The sequence below is a fragment of the Anguilla anguilla genome, chromosome 4 (assembly GCF_013347855.1).
Source record: "Anguilla anguilla isolate fAngAng1 chromosome 4, fAngAng1.pri, whole genome shotgun sequence".
NCBI lineage: Eukaryota > Metazoa > Chordata > Actinopteri > Anguilliformes > Anguillidae > Anguilla > Anguilla anguilla.
In genome coordinates, this window is record NC_049204.1 from 65,610,796 (window position 1) to 65,630,699 (window position 19,904).

General features: G+C 42.4%; 1 protein-coding gene and 1 pseudogene across 1 annotated transcript; both read left to right on the forward strand.

The window, feature by feature from the left end:
- The first annotated feature begins 215 nt into the window (after positions 1-215).
- LOC118226009 (E3 ubiquitin/ISG15 ligase TRIM25-like) lies at positions 216-11,454 on the forward strand. Its single transcript, XM_035415238.1, has 9 exons — positions 216-317; positions 402-473; positions 2,185-2,782; positions 3,260-3,355; positions 3,596-3,829; positions 6,706-6,865; positions 7,740-7,865; positions 8,449-8,574; positions 10,182-11,454. The coding sequence occupies exons 1-7, from the start codon at positions 277-279 to the stop codon at positions 7,790-7,792; spliced, it is 1,254 nt and encodes a 417-aa protein (XP_035271129.1). The 5' UTR covers positions 216-276; the 3' UTR covers positions 7,793-7,865; positions 8,449-8,574; positions 10,182-11,454.
- Positions 11,455-12,804: 1,350 nt separating this feature from the next.
- Positions 12,805-16,785, forward strand: LOC118225978 (annotated as a pseudogene).
- The last annotated feature ends 3,119 nt before the right edge of the window (positions 16,786-19,904 follow it).

The following is a 19,904-nucleotide window of genomic DNA, read 5'->3' on the forward strand; positions in this document are numbered from 1 at the left end:
CGTTTCTGTTGGGAAAACACACACATAACCTACACATTAATGAAATAAGAATAATACGCCACATTAAAAAGAGAAAAGGTTTTGGATATTTAAAGACTCGTTGGCATGCTTTCTATTTTATTTAAAGATTTCTTTGATTACTCATTAGCTGACCTCTGACGAGTGCATTCGTGAGTATTATATAACCAAAAACGTGAGTATTATATAACCAAAAACGTACATAATTTGACCAAATGGCACTGTGTCCCTCTGTAGATTGACCAAAAACCTTCAGATATGGGAGTCCAGTGGCCAAATGTGTGTTTACATCGCCACCAGTACGTATTTTTAAATTATACGATACAGTTTGCTGTGGAAAGTCATCAGAGAACGCGATGACCTCACACACCTTTTCCACACAGGAAGCGAGATAACGATGACTTGGCCATGAAAAGTGGACTGCTGAACCTCGGAAGCAGCCGTGAAGATCGTCGGTAACGTGGACAATGTGCTGCCCTCACTGTGTGTACGCTTACATGGCTATGCAGCCAGCTAAACACACTTCTAATAAAGGTCCAGAAGCAGGAGTTGAGTTTCTGAGTTTCCTTTACTGGAAGAAAATTTGTAAAACTGCCAAACCAGAATGGAACAGACACTGAGTTTAGCAAAAATGGTCAAATGCAATAACATAAACAAACATCAGTGACTGCACACAAACAGTACAATTGAATCACTAGGTCCCTCAAAGCAACGGAGTTGCTAATGTTTCTCACGCGTAAAACAAAACATAACACTTGCACAACTATTTAGCAAGTGTATCATTTAGGGTAGGGTAATATAGCGTGGAATTTTATACACTTAGCCAAACATAAATAGCATATCACGTGATTGTAACCAACAGTAGATTTAATTATCATAGCAACAGCCGCGAACAAGTATAAATAAATGACGTTAGTAACACGAACACAAAAGCGTTAATGAAATACCTGTAGACAAACTAAAACTCAAGAAAATTTGCAAATACTGTAACTCTTGTTAACTGATTATTCAGAGATAGTGCTTCAACAAGAGCTGTTATGGAGGGGAAGAAAGAAGGTAGACTTGCTCTTTTTCATGTTTGACGAACAATTAACGACAATGCATCAAGGACGCGCTTAACATAATAATAAACGTAACCAGCAGAGGGCGCCAACAACATGTAACAACAATTCAGTCCATAGAAATGACCTCAGAAACTGGTCTCAGTAGAAACTTAAGTGTACAGTCACATTCTGTTTTTATTTCCACTTTTCAGACTTCTCTGTCATCACTGGGAAAGGCTTTGCTGACTAACCCAGCTGGCCAGTCATGTTGCTTGATTTGGTTGTCCCTGAGCAGGACAAGGTCTCCTACTGTCTTAGGCATACGCTTACCACAGAAACAAAATGAAATCCCTAAGGGGGGGGGAGGGGGGGAAGCATTGGAAATCTGCCGAGCAAACCCAACGGTGGAAGAAATGTCCAGGTTGATCTATAAAAAGACGTCATCACTGTAACAGTCTATATAGGCTATATATTATTAAGCTGTATAGGCTACGCCTTCATCGCCAAGGCCTCCCATCTATTGAATGGGGCACAATTTACACGTTGGAGATCAAATCTGATTGCGTGTAGCCAAACTGTGAAACTGTCACTCCAAAGTAGGCTGGCCAGTAGAGACGCATCACCATCGGCTAAACGTAGATCCCCCCCAAATGGATTACTACTCGCAAAAGAACTTGACCTCGCAAAAAAAAAAAAAAAATCCTAACTGTAAAAGCCTGACCTCACGAAACATTTCAACTCGCCAAAACTTGAACTCCAGAACTTTATAGACTGAGAGCAGTGAACAGTAGTACAGCTGTGCAGTGAGAGAGTCTGTGTGTTTCACGAGCTGCTGAAAGTCTGCTCTTTGTCTACAATCCCAGATCTGCTCAGCCTGGCCTCAGTCCAGCACCACACACCCTGCAGGTGTGGGCAGAACCAGGAAGTCACTCACACACTCTCTGTCACGCAGTTTCAGAGAAACGAAACTTAACTCTAGTCTCTGTCAGTGTGAGCAGTAAAATAACAGAGGCCATCATACAGTTGAGTCCGCTCCAACTAGGAAATATCTCCTGCTCTTTCTCGCACTGATTCACGAAGACTTCTCTGCATTCTGAACTAAAACTAATCTCTGTTTTTTTAGCAGTAAAATGGCACAGGTTGCAGATCTTCTGTATCAGGACCAGTTCAGCTGTGCGATCTGCCTGGATCTGCTGAAGGATCCGGTGACTATTCCCTGTGCACACAATTACTGTATGGGCTGTATTAAGGGCTACTGGGATCAGGATGATTATACTGGTGTTTATCGCTGTCCCCAGTGCAGAGAAACTTTCATCCCAAGGCCTGTTTTAAGAAAAAACACTATGTTGGCTGAAGTGGTGGATAAACTGAAGAAGACAGGACTCCAAGCTGCTCCTCCTGCTCACTGTTATGCTGGACCTGGAGACGTGGTGTGTGATGCCTGCACTGGAAGAAAGCGCAAAGCCGGCAAGTCCTGTCTGGTGTGCCTGGTGTCTTACTGCGAAACTCACCTCCAGCCTCACTTTGAATCTCCTGCCTTTAAGAAGCACAAACTGGTCACAGCCACTGGAAACTTGCAGGATAAGATCTGCTCTCATCATGACAAACTGCTGGAGGTTTACTGTCGTACTGATCAGCAGTGTATCTGTTACCCCTGTGTGATGGATAAACACAGCGGGCATAACACAGTTTCAGCTGCAGCAGAAAGAATTGAGAAACAGGTAAGCACTGAAACTCTTACACAAAACACTCAACCTTTTTTTACAGTAATGATAGATATAATCTTGGCTTAAACTGCCAATATTCAGGTTTATGACATGTTTTATATACTTAGTTTCAAATATTTATGAAGTGCATTTGAAATATTTTATGTATTTTGAAAAATAATTGAACAGCACAGTGATTTCCATACGGAAGTACACAGTGATTAAGCAGTAAGAGCAGGAAGTGACCCCAAGTCACACCCCTCACTCCCCTATTCACTCCCTGAAAGGGAATCAACACGGCTGGAGCAGCTAGTTCACACTCACACAGTTTAGAAGCTTTACTTATGAGGCCAGAACACTTCTCCACAGACATGCAGAATTTCAAATAATTTGATGCTTACTTATAGTATTTAATGTTAAATATGAGAAAATTATTAAACACATGTGAATGCAGTGTACTATAATATAACTGTGAAAATAATCTGTCCACAGAAGCAGCTGGGGGCAACACAGAGTAAATTCCAGCAGAGAATCCAGGAGAGAGAGAAGGAGCTGCAGGATCTGAGACAGGCTGTGCAGTCACTCAAGGTGGGTACTGACCAGATGAGAAGACAACAGCTGGCTGCTGGAAGAGCCATTTCAGGGCTCAGTCAGGGCTCTCCTCCAGTCAGCCAGTGAGGAGCCCAGTGTTGGGCCACTTTCCAGCCCTGTGGGGCTCAATCCCACTGACCCACACTGTGGGGAACAGGCTGTCTGGGGTCCCAGTAAGAGCTGAGTGAAAGGCCTAGTTAAAATGTACAGCCCTCCTTTCTCTGTGTCTCCTAACAGCGCTCTGCACAGGCAGCAGTGGAGGACAGCAAGAGGATCTTTACTGAGCTGATCAGCTCCATTGAGAGAAGGCGCTCTGAGGTAGAAGGGCTGATCAGAGATCAGGAGAAGGCTGAAGTGAGTCGGGCTGAAGGACTCCTGGAGCAACTGGAGAAGGAGATTGCTGAGCTGAGGAGGAGAGACGCTGAGCTGGAGCAGCTTTCACACACAGAGGATCACATCCATTTCCTCCGGGTAACATCACTGGCTCTCTGACAGTCTGCACTATGTACATTGCACATACAGTACATGGAGAAGTGTGTTCCTCAAGATCTAGCATCTGCACAGGAATCTGAATCTGAATTTTGATATTTGGAATAAGCTCCCTGTGATCAACACTGTTTGATTGTACAAGTGTGACTCTAGCCCATAGTTAAACTAGCTTTTTTTGGGAGTTAACTCTTGAAGAGACTTCTCAGGCAGCAGGCCCTGATAGTATATTCCCAAGAGTAATCAAAGAGTTAGGTGAGATCATCTTATACCACTGGCAGGTATTTTAGACAGTCTTTAGAATCTGGGGAAATACCTGAGGACTGGAAGCAATGTAGTATAATACCAATATATAAGAAAGGGGACCGTACTGATCCAGGAAACTACAGGCTTGTCAATTTAACTTGCATCACATGTACAATATTGGAATCTATATTAGAGACAAGTTAGAAGTGTTTCTTGAAAATAACAACATCATAAGGGATAGCCTGCATGGTTTTTGCAAGGGAAGATGCCTGACAAACCTTCAGGTATTCTTTGAAGATGCTACCAAGGTCTTTTCATTATAACAATACTTATGGTATTATTTACATAGGTTTCCAAAAGCCATTTGATAAGGTACCACATGACAGACTTCAAGACAGTAGGATATTAGAGGAGGTATTTCAGAGTGGATTTGAAACAGTACACAAACAGTAGTGGTAGGAGTGATAGTAGCTGAGTAGGGAACTGTGGGAAGTGGAGTCCCACAAGGATCAGTGCTGGGACCACAGCTGTTCCTCATTTAAATCACCTTGACAGGGACATAGAAAGTGCATTAGTCGAATTTGCAGATGATACATAACTAGGAGGCCCAGCCAATAGTTAGAAATCTATTAAAGTCATCCAAGAAGATTTAAAATCCAGAATTTGGCAGAAAACTGGCAAATGAAATTCAGCATAGCTAAATGTAAAGTTCTGCATGTGGGAAATAAAAACATTATGCAGTATTATTTTATGGGAGGAACAAAACTGGAATGTGCTCAATTTGAAAAAGACTTGGGGGTAATTTTTGATCAAAGCCTTTTAGGTTTTAGGCACTGTGCTGTAGCAGTAAAAAAAATGTCCCAAAGGATGCTGGGGTATATAGCCAAAACATTGAGTATAATCCAAGAAAGTTATACCCACCTTATACAATACATTTGTTAGACCACTTGGAGCATTGTGTGCAGCACTGGGGGCCACACTACAAGAAAGCTATAGAGGCTCTGGAAAAGGTTCAAAGAAGGGCAACCAAATTGATTCCTGGTATGAAAGATAAAAGCTATGAGGAAAGATTTAGGATGCTTACAGTTTTTTTTTGATTGCTAAGACACATTTAATGAAACAATTCTCACCAGCACATTGTCAATCAAGGTGGCACATATTTCGTCTGGGACAAATTGTCTCCTGCCTCTTCGTCTCCTTTGTCTTCCTAATCTTTGGACAGTTTGTCCATTTTGAGGATCGCAAATGGACGCAAACTGTGGCCCTATTTATTGATCCAGAGATTGTGACCGGTGTGTAAACAATTTTGCTTCAAAGTGTTTGCACCTAGAGAAAGGTGTGTTACCTGAGTTTAGGTTGTGATGACTTGAGTTAACTGTTTTGACTACTTGTGTTTGTTGCATGAGCACAGTGTGTAACCAGTGATTCATGAGAGCATTTGTTTGTAGAGATTTGCAGAAAAAGTTTAACAATTTGCAGCATGTGTTAAAACAAGTGAAAAGAGTTCATAGTTTTGAGAGATGTGTTGGTCCTCTCTGAGAACTGAAATAATAATTTGGGAGTTTTTGCTAAAAGAACCAGTTTTAGTGTGTTAGCAATCAAGAAAAAACTGTAATCTCTTCAAGTTTAGTAAAAGGAGACTTGATCAAAAAGGATGATTTGATTGAGGTCTATAAATTCATAAAAGGGATGAACAAAATGAACTACAAGAGATCTTTCAGATTGAGTTCTGCCCTGTTGATTAGGTCAAGAGTTTACAGTGAATCCAATGAAAATGAGATCGTTTCAGAAAGTATCGTGAGAAAGCTAATATTACATCTAAGTGCATATACTGTTTATGTATGAAAACAAGGGTTTCTGAGCAATACAGGGTTAAATGTTATGCAAATTTGCATAATTGTGTGCCTGACATTTTAAAGTATACCGTGGCAAACACGCCTGCCACAGGCCACCGAAGTGGCTTTCCTTGGGGCCCTCCAGCACAGAGACACAGGGAGAAGATGTTCCAACAGTCCAGATTTATTTTACGAGGGTTTGGCAAGATGGTAACGCCAAATGAGCAGATGTAAAAACCCTGTCATGACAGAGAGCTCCCCGTGTGAGTGGGGATGGCAGATTTAACCTGTGCGCAGTGATTACCTCACTACGCACAGGTGCAGCCACTCCTGTTCCTGGGTCCAATTAGCCTGGCCAATTATCTAATTCTTAACCACTTATCCAATTGGCCAGGTCTAATTAGCCTGACCCAGGGCAGGTGTGGCTGCTTAAACCAACCATCCCCACACCACATATACAACTATAAAATGGACAGCTAATTGGTCAAAGACAAATTTTCACTCTTACTTGCCTAACCACACAAAAACAACATTGAAATTCACTGGGCACAGCACAGCACCAAGCGTGTAATCAACACCGGTGTGGAGTTGAATCAGCCTCCTATATACCTAATAAATCAACACTAAAAATAATTGATTGAAAAAGACGAACCCTGAACACATGGGTACAGGTCAGAAAATACTCTTTTCACACGTTTTTCTCACTCCAGATTTTTTAATCCCAGTAATTTTCTGTGTTTCGACTGTTCTCTGTCTGCCTGCCTGTCTGTCTGTCTGCAGAACTTTCAGTCTGTCTGTGTCCCTCCTGGACCTGGAGCCATTCCCAGCATCACTGTCAGCCCACACAGCTCTTTTGAAGCTGTGACGAAATCGGTCTCTGAACTGAATAAGCAGCTGGAGGACGTCTTCAAGGTGGAACTGGTCAAAATATCTAATTCAGGTAGTTAAAAGATTTATGAAGAAAAATCATTTTTTTCTAGTTTTTATTCCATCCAAAACAATGGTCCCATGCAGCAAAGTGATTATAATTATCTTTTAGAAATCCATCTCAGTGTAGACATTATCCCCAATCCCCATCCTGAAATTTCTCTTTGTCCCCCTCTTTATATATGCATGTATCTTTCTTTTTGACATTTTCTCTCACTCTGTCTCTGCAGTGAAAGTAGTCTATACTGTAGAGCGCTCACACACACACACGCACACACGCACACACTCATACACACACATATATACTATATATACCAAATATATATACCAAACCATGAAGTCAAATCTGAGGTATTACATGGAACAAAGATTTAGGTCTACTGTTCACACTCCTGCTGGCCATCATGGGTACATTTAATGTTATGAAGGTTAAAGGTAAGATCTCTGCAGTATAGAGTATTACAGTTTGTAGTCCTAAAACACAGAAGTAAGCACACATTTTTGAGCCCTGGGTTCCCTTTTTTCTCACAGGGGTTTTGTTTTCTGCTGACAACAATGGTTGCATTCTGGCAACTACCAATCTAGTTTCCATACCAGCCCGCCTGCACGCACCAACCATTGTAGTTTCAAAATAGCAACTTGTTAGTAACTTATTGTTTAAAGCACAAACAAAAAAAATTTGCGGTAGAGACAGTATTAATGAGTGTAATTTATCGTTCATTAACCACAGACTTTATTTTTGGGAGAAAACGAAATCCCAGTGGGAGAAAAGCATTGGAAATCTGTCCTAGGGAACCCATGGTGGAAGAAATGTCTGGGTTGGCCTATAAAAAGTCATCATCACTGTAACACTCGACTATCCCACAACGTGTTCTTCTCCTCTGCAGCATTTGGCACCTCTATTGCGGGGTTCTCGTTCGGAGCCCCCCCCCAGGTATAGCCCGGCCTCCAGTTCGGCCAGCCGGCCAACACCACGCTCGGCTCGACTGCTGCTCCCGCGTCCTCTGCTGCAGGTGACGACTGAGGAACTGTGGCTGTGTGTGTGTGTGAATGTGTGTATGTGTGTGAATGTGCATGTGTGTGTGAGAACATGTGCGTGCGTGTGTGTGTGAGGACGTGTGTGTGTGTGTGTGTGAGGACGTGTGCGTGCGTGCGTGTGTGAGGACGTGTGTGTGTGTGTGTGTGTGTGTGTGTGTGTGTGAGGACGTGTGCGTGCGTGTGTGTGAGGACGTGTGCGTGTGTGTGTGTGTGTGTGAGGACGTGTGCGTGCGTGTGTGTGTGAGGACGTGTGCGTGCGTGTGTGTGAGGACGTGTGCGTGCGTGTGTGTGAGGATGTGTGCGTGCGTGTGTGTGTGTGTGTGTGTGAGGACGTGTGCGTGCGTGTGTGTGAGGACGTGTGCGTGCGTGTGTGTGAGGATGTGTGCGTGCGTGTGTGTGTGTGTGTGTGAGGACGTGCGTGTGTGTGTGTGATGGGAGAAAAGCATTGGAAATCTGTCCTAGGGAACCCATGGTGGAAGAAATGTCTGGGTTGGCCTATAAAAAGTCATCATCACTGTAACACTCGACTATCCCACAACGTGTTCTTCTCCTCTGCAGCATTTGGCACCTCTATTGCGGGGTTCTCGTTCGGAGCCCCCCCCCAGGTATAGCCCGGCCTCCAGTTCGGCCAGCCGGCCAACACCACGCTCGGCTCGACTGCTGCTCCCGCGTCCTCTGCTGCAGGTGACGACTGAGGAACTGTGGCTGTGTGTGTGTGTGAATGTGTGTGTGAATGTGTGAGAACGTGTGTGTGTGTGTGTGTGCCCGAATGTGCTTGTGTGTGTGTGCGAATGTGTGTCTGAATGTGTTTGTGTGTGTGTGAGTGTGTGCATGTTTGTGTGTGTGCGTGTCAGTGTGTGTGAGAATGTGTGTATGTGTGTGAATGTGCATGTGTGTGTGAGAACATGTGTGTGCGTGTGTGTGTGAGTGTGTGTGTGAGTGAATGTGCGTGTGTGTGAGTGTGTGGGTGAGTGAATGTGTGTGTGTGTGTGTGACAGCCTGTGTGCGCGTTTGTGTGTGAGAACATGTGTGTGTGTCTGAATGTACGTGTGTTTATGTGCGTGTGTGTGTGTGAGAACGTGTGTGTGTGTGCATGTGTGTGAGAACGTGTGTGCCGTAAGAAATAATAAATATATTGTTAAATGCAAAAGTATTGGGACAGTGGCATTATTTTTGATGTTTTTTTATTTTTGGCTCTGTACTCCAGCACATTGGATCTGAAATGAATGAACATGCGGTTACAGTGCAGACTGTTTAATTATAAATTAAAAAGCTTTAATTTGAGGGTACTGACATCCATTTTGGGTGATCCACAAAGAACTGACAGCCATTTTTATATAGTCCTTCATTTTAGGGGAACAAAAGTAAATGTAGAAATTAACATAATTTGAAATTGTCGTCATATTTAGCGGTTGGTTGGAAATCATTTGCATTCAATGACTGCCTAAAGTTCGGGACCCACAGGCATCACCTGACGTGGGGTATCTGTCCCTGTGATGCGCTGCCAGGCCTGTACTGCCGACATCTTCAGCTCCTGTTTGTTTGTGCGGTGTTCCGCCTTCAGTCTCGTCTTCACCAAGTGAGGCGTGTGCCAAATTGGATTCAGGGTGGGTGATTGACTTGGCCAGTCAAGAACATTAAACATTTTGAGTTCTGAAAAACTGGTTGCAAACAGTGTTTGTGTTCGGGGTCATTGTTCTGCTGCTATGTGAGGCACCGTCCAATGGGTTTTCAGGCATTTGGTTTGATCTGTACACTTCAGAATCCATCCTGCTACTGCCGTCATCAGCCACATCATCAGTAAAGACAAGTGAGTCAGTTCTAGTGACAGCCAGACATGCCCAAGCCATAACACTACCTCCACCAGGTTTCACAGATGCACCTGCTTTGGATTACAGTATGAGCAATTAATTTCTTCTTTCGACACCAAGACCATGTCGAGACCTTTAGTTAACTTTCGTGTGAATGACGTACTGATGCAACAACAGACAGCTGGCCAAGAAAAAGCTGAGCATCCAATTGTCCATTTAGTTTGGGTCCTCAAATATGGGGGGACCATGAATAAAAAGGGCAGCAATCAAGTCAAATTAAGGCTGACAGTCTTTACTTTAGACCTCATATTGCTTCATTACAAATCCAATGTTCTGGACTACAGAGCCAAAACAAAAAAACGTGTAACTGTACTAGTACAGTATAAGTACTGTATAAATGTGCACACGTCACTGAAATGAGTACTGCAGTAAGATGGGGCATTTTCAGATGTGTTTTTATGGATGTTTTTATGTTTTTAGGGTCAACCGCTCCATCAGCTTCTTCTCTCACTGCTCCGGTTGCAGGTGGGGGCTTGAGTCTCGGGGGCTTTGGCAGCAACAGGGGTTTGTCTGGTGCTCCCTTAGGGGGCTCCGGCCTCTTTTACTAAGACCTGCATCCACATCCTCGCACAGAACAGGCGCTGTGGGGGTTTCTCCTTCTCAGACTCGGATGGGTGCTTTAAGGCTGAGAAATGGACACTGCTGAAAGAAGTGTGTCCCTCAAGACTCAAGCATTTCACTGGGCTTCACCCGGACATTCCTCAACAAGGGATGTAACGGAACTGTTTTTTTGTTTGTTTTTTTGCTGCTCCACATCTGTGAACAGGTTGATCTGCTAGCTCGCCGCCTGTAACCAAAAAGGTCACGGGTTCGATTCCCGGGTAGGACACTGTCATTGTACCCATGAGCAAGGCACCTGCATTGCTTCAGTACATATATCCAGCTGTCTAAATGTATGCACTATGCATGCTATGTAAGAGTTGTGTAAGTTGCTTTGGGTAAGGGAGTCTGATAAATTCCTGTAGTGTAAATTAATATCTTGCAATAATAATTACCAAATTAACTAAAATAAATGCATTCTGTATGCTGAATAAGTGAGAGGTTTTAACTGATCAAAACCACTGGATTCAGAACAAAAAAAAAGAATTGACCTTCACTCTCTCAAAAATGATTTCGTGCTAAAGCCTTGTTCATTGCAGGGTGAATAAAAAAGGACTAATTGCTATCAGTAAAATTATGAAAAGTGAAAAGTGCGGTCTGTTGTCATGTCATGAATTTATTTTTCAAAAGCATTTAATTTTTGTATGTGTTCTCAGACATGTAATTCACCAGTTAGTCGCACTCAGCCATAGGAAGCTTGAAAGCGCTCAGCCAGCTATCTCAGCACACTATCATAGTTCAGGTGTTTTCATTTATCAAACTTAGGGTTTTTAATCTATTCATTTCTCATTTTTATTTCTCCTTTGTTTAAGATAATTTATTTTCTCCTATACAGTGAGTCATAACAGCTTATATCATAAACACAGAAATCATATCATGTATTCTTTTTTTTTGGGAAATAGGGTCATGTGATCATCTTTGTGTTGGCACTTGAATTAATCTTTTATTTTTAGTTTATATGCTGAAAACACCACATTGTACGCCTGAAAAACATTATTCTAATTGAAAAGAACTGTATGGCGATCGATTGGGGTGCTGATCACTTTATTATATAGCCATTTTTTGGATTCAATAAAATGTGCTAATGATTTAAGGTTTGTTGTCTGGATTTTGTATATGGTAAGAAACAGAACCTTTTTGTAGAAGGGTATCAGGCAATAACCTGAACCTCACATAAACCCGCCAAATATCCCTGCTTTACCTGGGGAAGCAGGTGCCGGCTGCTTGGGGTTCAGCTCTGATTGATCCTGACAGCATTACCCAGTGTGCCACCTATTCTAAGTAAAACATATAAGGAGACCCCCCCCCCCCCAGTACCCCACCCACATATTATTGAAGCTGATGGCAGCATACAACCATGGGTGGGAAATAGCACATTAGTGCATGGAGCATCTCCATGTTTTAGTTAAAGGACATTAATGGCATTACTATGCAGAAAAACAAGGAGCAATTCCCAGTAGAGCCCTGCAGGGGGGGCTGTGAGGATTTAGTCTCCCACAGTTTGTCGTTCTAGTGCTGCTGCTCCACACTTCTCGAAACTTCTTCAGATTTTTTTTTTCTTGCTGCTCTTACAATAAACTCTCATTTCATTGTGGAGATTCATTTTTTTAGCTTCACTTCCTGGTTTTTGTGAGTTCAAGCACCTTCTTTCTCAGTTTTCCTACTTCCTGAAAAGTGTCATTGGGAAAATGGTCAACACAATATATATACATATATATATACAATGACCCTCCTATTATATATATACATATATATACACAATGCATTACGCACAAACATTACATTCTATATGTCATATGAAGTATAACCTTGTTATTTAGAAACGATAATGTATTATATACCGAATATAAAATCACATCACTTCGCATGTAGATTCTCATAAATATATGTTGTTATGAAACTAGTCTGGAATTTGTCTGAATAGTCTGAAAACTGTTTACTGGAATTTGTGTACTGCCACCTGGAAGGAACTAGAGGTGTAGCCGAAACCGAATACTGTATTTGGAAATGTACATATAATACCTTTCTTCCCAAACTTAACCAGTGATATTGGAGAAATGTTGAGATTTGGAGGAAAAAAAACTGAATGTGAAATAAAATGAATGACTGGTAATTTGTTGACACTTTAATGTATTTCTTCACAGAGCAGGAAGTAGACTGTGAAACATTCCATATGTCTTACTGAAAATGACAGTAACAATAAAATAGTGTGCTGGTACACTCCCACTCTCCATGTACTGTGGCTTGCCCCCATCACCAAACCTCAGGTATGAAACAGGTACGACCAGACAGATCACATCTTCCTTTCTACAAAACCCGTGCTGCTCAGCCCCTCATCAGTCTAACACCACACAACCAGGAAGTCACTCCCCCTCTCTCTGTCATACAGTTTCAGAGAAAATAAATTTAACTCAGTCTCAGTAAGGTATTAACAGAGATCAGCATCTAGGCGGGTCTGCTCAGAACCAGGAAATATCTCCTGCTCTTTCTCACACGGATTCAGAGAAACTACACTACATTCTGAACTAAAGCTAACCTCTGTCACTTTGAGAATTGAAATGGCACAGGCTGCAGATCTTCTGTATCAGGACCAGTTCAGCTGTGCAATCTGTCTGGATATACTAAATGATCCAGTGACTATTCCCTGTGGGCACAGTTATTGTATGGGCTGTATTAAGGGCTGCTGGAATCAGGATGATCATACTGGTGTCTACAGCTGTCCCCAGTGCAGACAGACCTTCACTCCAAGGCCTGTTTTAAGAAAAAACACCATGTTTGCTGAAGTGGTAGAGAAACTGAAGAATACAGGACTCCAAGCTGCTCTTCCTGCTCACTGTTACGCTGGACCTGGAGATGTGGAGTGTGATTTCTGCACTGGGAGAAAGCGCAAAGCTGTCAAGTCCTGTCTGGTGTGTCTGGCCTCTTACTGTGAAACTCACCTCCAGCCTCACTATGAATCTCCTCTTCTTAAGAAGCACAAACTGGTCAAAGCCACTGGAAACCTGCAGGAGAAGATCTGCTCTCATCATGACAAACTGCTGGAGGTTTACTGTCGTACTGATCAGCAGTGTATCTGTTATCTGTGTACGATGGATGAACACAGAGGCCATGATACAGTCTCAGCTGCAGCAGAAAAGACTGAGAAACAGGTAAGCACTGGAGCTCATAAACATGACACTCATGCTTTGTTACAGTAAAGGCAGAAATCATTTTAGATTATAACTACGGTATGTAAAATTAAGACCTGTTATGTTATTGAATATATATATATATATATATATATATATATATAAAGTAAAGTTGAATACATTTGAAAAAATAATTTTAAAAGGCAGTGATTTCAGGTCTGAAGTCCACGTGATAAAGCAGTAAGAGCAGGAAGTGAACCCAAGTCAGCTCTCTGTGACAGCTCTGTTCACACCCCTCACCCCCCTGTTCTTTCCCTGAATGGGAATCAACATGGCTGGAGCAGCTAGTTCACTCACACAGTTTAGAAGCTTTACATAAAAGACCAGTTCACTTTTACAAACTGATCTGCAGAATTTCAAATAAGATGACGCTTATTTATTATATTTAGTGTTAAACATAGTGATATTATTTAACAAATGTGAATGCATTGTACTATAATATAATTGAAAAAAATACTTGATCAACAGAAGCAGTTGGGGGCGATACAGAGTAAATTCCAGCAGAGAATTCAAGAGAGAGAGAAGGAGCTGCAGGACCTGAGACAGACTGTGCAGTCAATCAAGGTGGGTACTGACCAGAGGAGAAGACATCAGCTGGCTACTGGAACAGCGATTTCAGGGATCAGTCAGGGCTCTCCTCCAGTCAGCCAGTGAGGAGCTCAGTGTTGGGCCACTTTCCAGCCCTGTGGGACTCAATCCCACTGAGTCACACTGTGGGGAACAGGCTGTTTGGGGTCCCAGTAAGAGCTGAGTGAAAGGCCTAGTTAAAATGTACAGCCCTCCTCTCTCTGTGTCTCCTAACAGCGCTCTGCACAGGCAGCAGAGGAGGACAGTGAGAGGATCTTTACTGAGCTGATCCGCTCCATTGAGAGAAGGCGCTCTGAGGTGAAAGAGCTGATCAGAGATCAGGAGAAGGCTGCAGTGAGTCGGACTGAAGGACTCCTGGAGCGACTGGAGCAAGAGATTGCTGAGCTGAGGAGGAGAGACGCTGAGCTGGAGCAGCTTTCACACACAGAGGATCACATCCATTTCCTCCAGGTAACATCACTGGGTCTCTGACAGTCTGCACTATGTACATTGTACATACATGGTGAGGGGTGTTCCTCATTTAGAAATATCTGTTACTGACATCTACACAAGAATCTGAGTTGAGACTGTTCTCTGTCTGTCTGTCCGTCTGTCTACAGAGCTGTCAGTCTCTCTGTGTCCCTCCTGGACCTGAAGACTTGCCCAGCATCACTGTCAGTCCACACATCTCTTTTGAGGCTGTGAGAAAATCTGTTTCTGAACTAAAAGAGCAACTGGAGGACTTCTGCAAGGTGGAACTGGTCAAAATTTCTGAATCAGGTTGTTAAAAATTTTAACCCTTAACCAATGATTGGAGCAAATATATGGAGTATAATATTCTAAATCCATGTGTCGACATCATCCTTAATCTCCCCCTGCATATATATATATTTATTTTTTTGTCCTTTTCTCTCACTCTGTTCCTGCAGTGAAAGAAGTCCATGCTGTAGAGCCCAGGACTAGAGAGGATTTCTTACAGTGTGAGTGCTCGCTCTGAATCTCTCATCTGAGACACACACACACACACACACACACACACACACACACTAGTCTGCTTGCCATTCTACATCTTGCAAGTGGGGGGTGGGGGGGGGAGAAGCTAAATCCAAATTTTATTTGAGGAAAATATGTCCTGGGATTTTCCAGAGCCATCAAACAGAAAATTCAAAATCAAATTTGTGACTGCCTGGATGGCAATATACACATATATATATATTTTTAGGACTTTTTTTAGGACTTTAGATTGCAGCTGGATTCAAACCGCCAATGTCACTGAGCCCCATGAGCTCATGTATCGTCCTCTACGAGCTACACCCCAAGTAACGCACCCCGTAAAGTGCACATATTTACAATTTTCTGCCATGAATTTCCTGCCAAAGCTCTACTGCCGTGGCCAGGATAAAAAAACAGGGCCGTCAGACTGACCTTAGTGTCCTGACGGACGGTGGGTTTGTGGGAAACTGCAAACCACCACTGCAGATTTGGTCATTAAAAGTACTGGAACTGTGACAACTGAAAACAGGGTTAAGCAGTAACTTAGCAGGCAGGCCAGTGTTAATTACTGAGAGCCAATAACCACTGCCTGAGCTTTTTTCATTATTTATTTAAACACACACACACACACACACACCAGCCTCTCTCTATGAGAAACAAGAATATACTGTATCATAGGTAGACTATAGATAGACCTGTCCTCATATTAAATTTTAACCTTCTCTTCCATCAGATTGCTGTCGGCTCACTCTGGACCCCAACACAGCGTATAAATACCTCCGTCTGTCTGAGGGGAACAGAAAGGTGACCCGTGTGGAAAGGATCCAGTCATATCCTGATCATCCAGAGAGATTTGAGGACCGGGCCCAAGTGCTGTGCAGAGAGGGTCTGTCTGGACGCTGTTACTGGGAGGCTGAGTGGAGTGGGGATGGGGTTTATATAGCAGTGTTATATAAAGAGATCAGGAGGAAAGGGGGCCGTAATGAGGGTATAATGGGATTTAATAACACGTCCTGGAGTTTGCGCTGCACTTCCACCGGTTACGATTTCTGGCACAATGCTGAGTGCACTACAATCCCTGTTCCCCCGCTCCTCCAGAATAGGAGTGTACCTGGATCATGGGGCAGGAACTCTGTCCTTCTACAGTGTCTCTGACACAATGACCCTCCTGCACAGAGTCCAGACCACATTCACTCAGCCCCTCTATCCTGCGTTTGGGGTTGGTGTTGAATCCTCTGTAAAACTGTGTGATCTGGGATGAGAGAGAGGGAAGACTGGCTGTATTTAGAGGTAGAGAATAACACTGCAGCGAGAGTGTGTTCATCTTCTGTATTTGTAAAAGGTGTAAGGTACTCTAACCACCACATTGAATCTTTGTCTCTTCATTCTGGACTATTGTAATTCCACTGGCACGCACTGGTGGAGTCATTAGTATCACAAGCTGTAAATGGCAGCTGGAAAGGCAACACAGCAGGGCCACAGCAACCTTCAAGACACGGGACAGCAGTCTCACAACCTCCTTATGGGAAAGAAGAGCGTGTGCATGCGCGTGTTTTTGTGATTTTTTTTTTTTTTTTCTCTGAAGTTTTGGTTGCCATATTGCCCATTCGTTTGTTCTGGAAGATTTCTTTTGTTTCGTGTTTTTGGGTGAATAAAAGGCGGTAAGCCAGCACCTCTTGTTGTGTTTTCTGGTCTGTTCACCACGGGAGCAGAGGCCACCCCCAGCCCTTCCTCACAGCATACACCACATGGCCAAAAGTATGTGGACTCCTGACATCCAACAACTCATCCATAATTATGGGTATTGATATGGAGTTGGGTCCACCCTTCACGGCTATAGCAGCCTCCACTCTTCAGGGAAGGCTTTATAATAGACGTTAGAACACTGCTGCAGGGATCTGCTTCCATTCAGCCAGAAGAGCATTAGTGAGGCTGGGCACTGATTGGTCGATTAGGCTTGGCTTGCAGTTGCCCTCCCAACTGATCCAAAAGGTGTTGGACCCTTGAGCAAGGTACTTAACCTGCATTGCTGCAGTGTATATTCAGCTGTATAAATGACTGGATATATACTGGATATACCCAGTGTTACCCAATAAATGGACGCAATGTAACTGCTATGTAATAAATAAAAAATACGCTCTGAATAAGAGCATCTGCTAAATGCTTATATATAACAAATTCCAAATATGTACCTTCAAGTACAAAATTATGTTTCTGAGGCAATCCCTACAATCTTCACAATTTCAATCTTAACTCAGATATTCATGCACATATGACAAGGCATTCCTTTCCTATAGAAAGCAAATTGTTTACATTATTTTCCCCCTCCCTAACAACGTTCAAACACAGGTATGAGTTCTTTATTAAATCTTTCAATGTAACAGCAGTATTTTCTTCCTCTTTCCCATAACTGCTCATTTCAAATTTCACAATTGGTTGTTTTTCTCATTACTGCTACTATTCTTTTTTTTTTAAATTTAATACAATCCTTTTTGGTTCTTCAATTAATGCGATGTTATTTTCTTATGGTGAGGTTCTAGTATAAACCCCATAAGCTTTCCAAACTCTCCAGTACTTTTGATTCTGTAAATTACTTTTGTGCATTTATTCTTTCTTTGTGCAAACTCTCCAGCACTGTTGATTCTGTAAATTACGTTTTGTGCACTTTTGCGAATTTGTTCTTTCTTTGTGCAAATAATAAATAGACCACAGCTTTAAATCCTACATGTAAAATATATGTATTTATTTAAGAACTTTGATGAGCTTGGAGTTTCTCGGTGGCACAATTCATGGTGCTTGGCCGAAGTCGCGTAGTTTCTCAAAGACAAATACAGACTAACGTTACCCTAACAATGTAAATCAAGAAATAATGCGAGTTAGGGTTAAAACAACCTTCTCTCGTTCTCCTCCAGTTGTTCAAGATTTTTTAAGTAAAAGGGGAATCCCCTTCCGTGCAACCTCCTGCTCCCTTGCAACCATAAAAAGCACTGCTAGCTAACCCCTCAATGTCATTTTCTTCATAGTTTCACTTTTTTTGTTTGTTTTTTTCCCCCAAAAAACTGTCCCAGTTCCAACTGGTCAGGGTTTTGTCAAGTCAGGCAAGCCAACTGCCCAGGGACCTCCACTCGAACACGCCCCCAGTTATAAAGTCTGCTACCGCCAGCGGTTTTAGGTTGGTCTCGGTCAGTCTGGTGGTCTTGATATTGTGAGTAATACATTGCCTTTTTCACTGCTATAGCAATATGCGTGAATTCATTCAGTTGGTTTTACATTGGTCTATTTTAGCATGAGACAAGACAAATTATATTTTCCTAGCTGGTTGAACTATGTGTTTATATATAACTGGTGGACTACCTAACAATGTTTAATTTTCCTTTCATTGGCTAATAAACCCGTTGGCTAATAAACGGACGAACCACAGCGGTATGCAGGAATTTTCCTAAATTTTCGTGAACTGAGCGATGTTGTCTTACACGTCTGTTTAAAGGACGCTGTTACTGTAGTTGTGGTTAGGGATCTTTTGCATATTAAATAACTTATTAAATATGGCATTCTTACATATTAAATATGGCAGTTGTTACTGTTACAGCCCTCCAAAACGGAACGCAGCATATCTCATATAAGTTTGAAAAATATTCCAAACAATCAATCATCCTCTATTTAAATAGCACATTTCATGCACCTTAGTGCAACACAAAGTGCTTCACAATAAATTGAAAGAACAGATAGGGCCTACATTAAGAACATAATTATTAAAAGAAATTCAACAAAATGTAAAAGAGGGTCTTTCATCTGGAAGGTACATCAGGATTGAGGTATGCGTTCAGGGAACAGTTTAAATGCTCACCCGAGCTACGTGGCTATGGTTTGGTAATAAGGTATTATAGTAAGGTGTGACACCCTTTTTTACCATCCTGTTACGATCGTGTCAAAATTGACCCATTTCAAGACTTTACTCTCATTGAAAACTTAATTACATCCTCAACACTGTGGGTATGAACGATTGGGCAAAATTGACAGAGACCAATTTGATGTTTCTACAAAGTCAGGACAAAGATTTGGATACAATTTGGCCCAGTTGTGCAGAATTGTGATTGATAATATAGCAGAGTGGAAGCCCGATGAGTTTTCAGCATGTGACCTATGTATACTGCACATTATATATGCGCAGTATGTGTGTGTCTGTGTGTGTGGCATGCAGGTGTGCCTTTTGCATCTGCAGCACGTTGTTCTGGTTTTGCGGCATTGCTGGGAAGGGTGGGCGTGTCTCCTGTTCTGCTCACTTCCCCGTGCTGCGTCTTCAGGTGGGACTTCAGGTGGAGCAGGACCACATTCCTCCACTTCAGTGAGCCTGACGATGAGTGCAGAGGGTGGGGCTCCGGGGAGGGGCCATCTTCTCTGTGCTAGAACAGTGCACAGATCAGATTTACGTTTATCTGTATGGTTTTTTTGCACACACACGGGACCCAGTTATGCGACCCAGTTACACCTGACTACAACAACAAGGAGGAGTGGGTGATCATGATAAGCTTAGAGCATTCACTTATTTTGTAGAAAGTTCTGAACTCAGAATTATGAAGAAAGTTAGATTTTTAAATGATTTTTTATTAAAAATATATTCCTGTAAGTGACTGCGACTGTATCACTGTTGGTAACTGTACAAATTGAACTGTTGCATTCTGGCAAGGTGGACCCAATAAAGTATCATAAGCACACTAATATAGCATGATCTCTTAAAATAAGAAAGTGCACTTGGGTCACTTTTGAACAATTATACACATCAGGAAAATATACT

Coding starts and splice junctions, on each gene's coding strand:
- LOC118226009 (XM_035415238.1), top strand. CDS start 277: ATGGGAGTCCAGTGGCCAAATGTGTGTTTACATCGCCACCA. Junction 474..2,184: donor AGCAGCCGTGAAGATCGTCG/GTAACGTGGACA, acceptor CTGTTTTTTTAG/CAGTAAAATGGCACAGGTTG. Junction 6,866..7,739: donor GGTCAAAATATCTAATTCAG/GTAGTTAAAAGA, acceptor TCTCCTCTGCAG/CATTTGGCACCTCTATTGCG.